This window comes from Helianthus annuus, chromosome 7 (assembly GCF_002127325.2).
Source record: "Helianthus annuus cultivar XRQ/B chromosome 7, HanXRQr2.0-SUNRISE, whole genome shotgun sequence".
Classification (NCBI taxonomy): Eukaryota; Viridiplantae; Streptophyta; class Magnoliopsida; order Asterales; family Asteraceae; genus Helianthus; species Helianthus annuus.
Genome location: NC_035439.2, coordinates 18,869,735 through 18,871,620, shown reverse-complemented (window position 1 = coordinate 18,871,620; position 1,886 = coordinate 18,869,735). Strand labels below are relative to the sequence as shown.

Sequence of the window (1,886 nt, the reverse complement as noted above, 5' to 3'; positions counted from 1 at the left end):
GTTTATTTGTTTATTTTAAGTCACTTTATTTTAAAAATGACTAATATTTATAATAACTCGGAACATATAAAGAAAGTTAATATTGTTATAAACCAGACATTTTAGGCCCAACCCCTTACTTACGGGCTTTAGGGTTTACAGTTATATTCATCTCTATATATTGTAATGTCGATTATAATAAATGAGAGAATTCAGTTTATATCATTATTACTCTTTGGTTTTTATCACGTAATCCAGAAACGAAATCAGTAATCATGGTATCGAATACAATTAAATTAGGTTTTTTTTTCTTGTCCAACACGCGACGGTTCCTACTGTCACGCTCAGCAATCTTACCCGAAAATCTTCCTCCGGTCGATCGTCTGCCTACGTAAAAATCCAATGTTCTTTACCTCACCGGTAAAACTTCCACCGGCGAAGTTCCGATTAATCGAGTTATAGATCACGTTTTCTTTTTTCCGTCTCCGACGACGTTGATATTCCGTATTCAAAGCTAACATGCGCCTCCAGAAGCTAGATCCAACGGCCATCCATGGCGTCACCCAGTTCCCCGATATGACGTCATCAGAGTTCCGGAAGCATCTCGGATTGAGACCTCGTCTCCAGCGATTGTGGTGTTGTTTTCTTTGATCAAGAACCGTTGTACCGACGGTGGTTATTGTGCTTGAACCCGACGCTTATGGGTACGGTGATGCCGGGTTTTTCTCCGATTAGTTTTTTTTTTCTTCTTTTTTCCATAAGTTGTATGTGATGAAGATGAAGAGTGGTAATCATTTTTTTTTTTTTGAGAATCGAAATTTTTGAGGACCGTACACATACAAATCTTATAATGAAAAGAATAGTAACTTTGGCAGATTTATGTTTCCAAGGTTTTTGCTGGAAACCATGTTCTATTAGTTTATAAATATAATTATATTTAACTTCATGTTTTTTTAATAATCGTACAAATTACGGAATTACCATCTAATATACTATTATGTTTAACAATAATATTATTTTCATATACAAAGTTGTTGTCTGGTATATCTGTATTATATCAATAGTATTATATTTATTTGAGATTAATACTGCTATGTGAATATCAATTGTATATTAATTAATATATTAATAACATAATATCAACAAATTTGGTGTGATATTAATTTTATGAAATATATACATATATATATATATATATAAACTCATCACTACTATATAAAAATTGTTTTCTTGAATAGAACCCGAAGTTCTAATTATAAAGAACCCGAAGTTCTCTTATAGTATCCATTATATACACATGCTTGTTATTAAACACATGTCTTTTTCCTTTATAAAAAAAAAATGTCGAACTTATCAAAGCTTGAATTCACCGCACTTGACATCTCGGGCAATAACTACCTCCCGTGGACTCTTGATGCTAAAATCCATTTGACGGCAAATAATTTGGGGGAAACAATTAATGTTGATAATCAGACCTCACCTCAAAATAAAGCAAAAGCTATGATATTCCTTCGCCATCATCTTCACGAAGATCTAAAGCGGGAATATCTAACTGTTGAGGACCCTCTTGAATTATGGACAAACATCAAAGAACGTTTTGACCACCAGAAGTTGGTCCTACTCCCCAAAGCCCGCTATGAATGGCTTCATTTACGACTACAGGATTTTAAGACATGATTGAAAAAAAAAAACTTTCTCAACGTTCCATGCCTCAAATCTGCTCCTGTCGCAGCAATACAGGGAACGTCAATTTACTAAGTATTCTGAATTGATATCATGTCTTCTGGTCGCGGAGCAAAACAACAAGCTCCTACTACAAAATCATCAATCGCGACCTGCCGGTGCAAGCCCATTCCCTGAAGCGAATGTGGCCAATTATCAAAGCGGACGAGGTAGAGGCCGCGGCC

General features: G+C 35.0%; 1 protein-coding gene across 1 annotated transcript; it reads left to right on the top strand.

The window, feature by feature from the left end:
• Positions 1-1,320: 1,320 nt before the first annotated feature.
• LOC110866511 lies at positions 1,321-1,656 on the top strand. The gene has a single exon (XM_022115659.1). It carries the CDS (start codon positions 1,321-1,323, stop codon positions 1,654-1,656), a length of 336 nt encoding a protein of 111 aa, XP_021971351.1.
• The last annotated feature ends 230 nt before the right edge of the window (positions 1,657-1,886 follow it).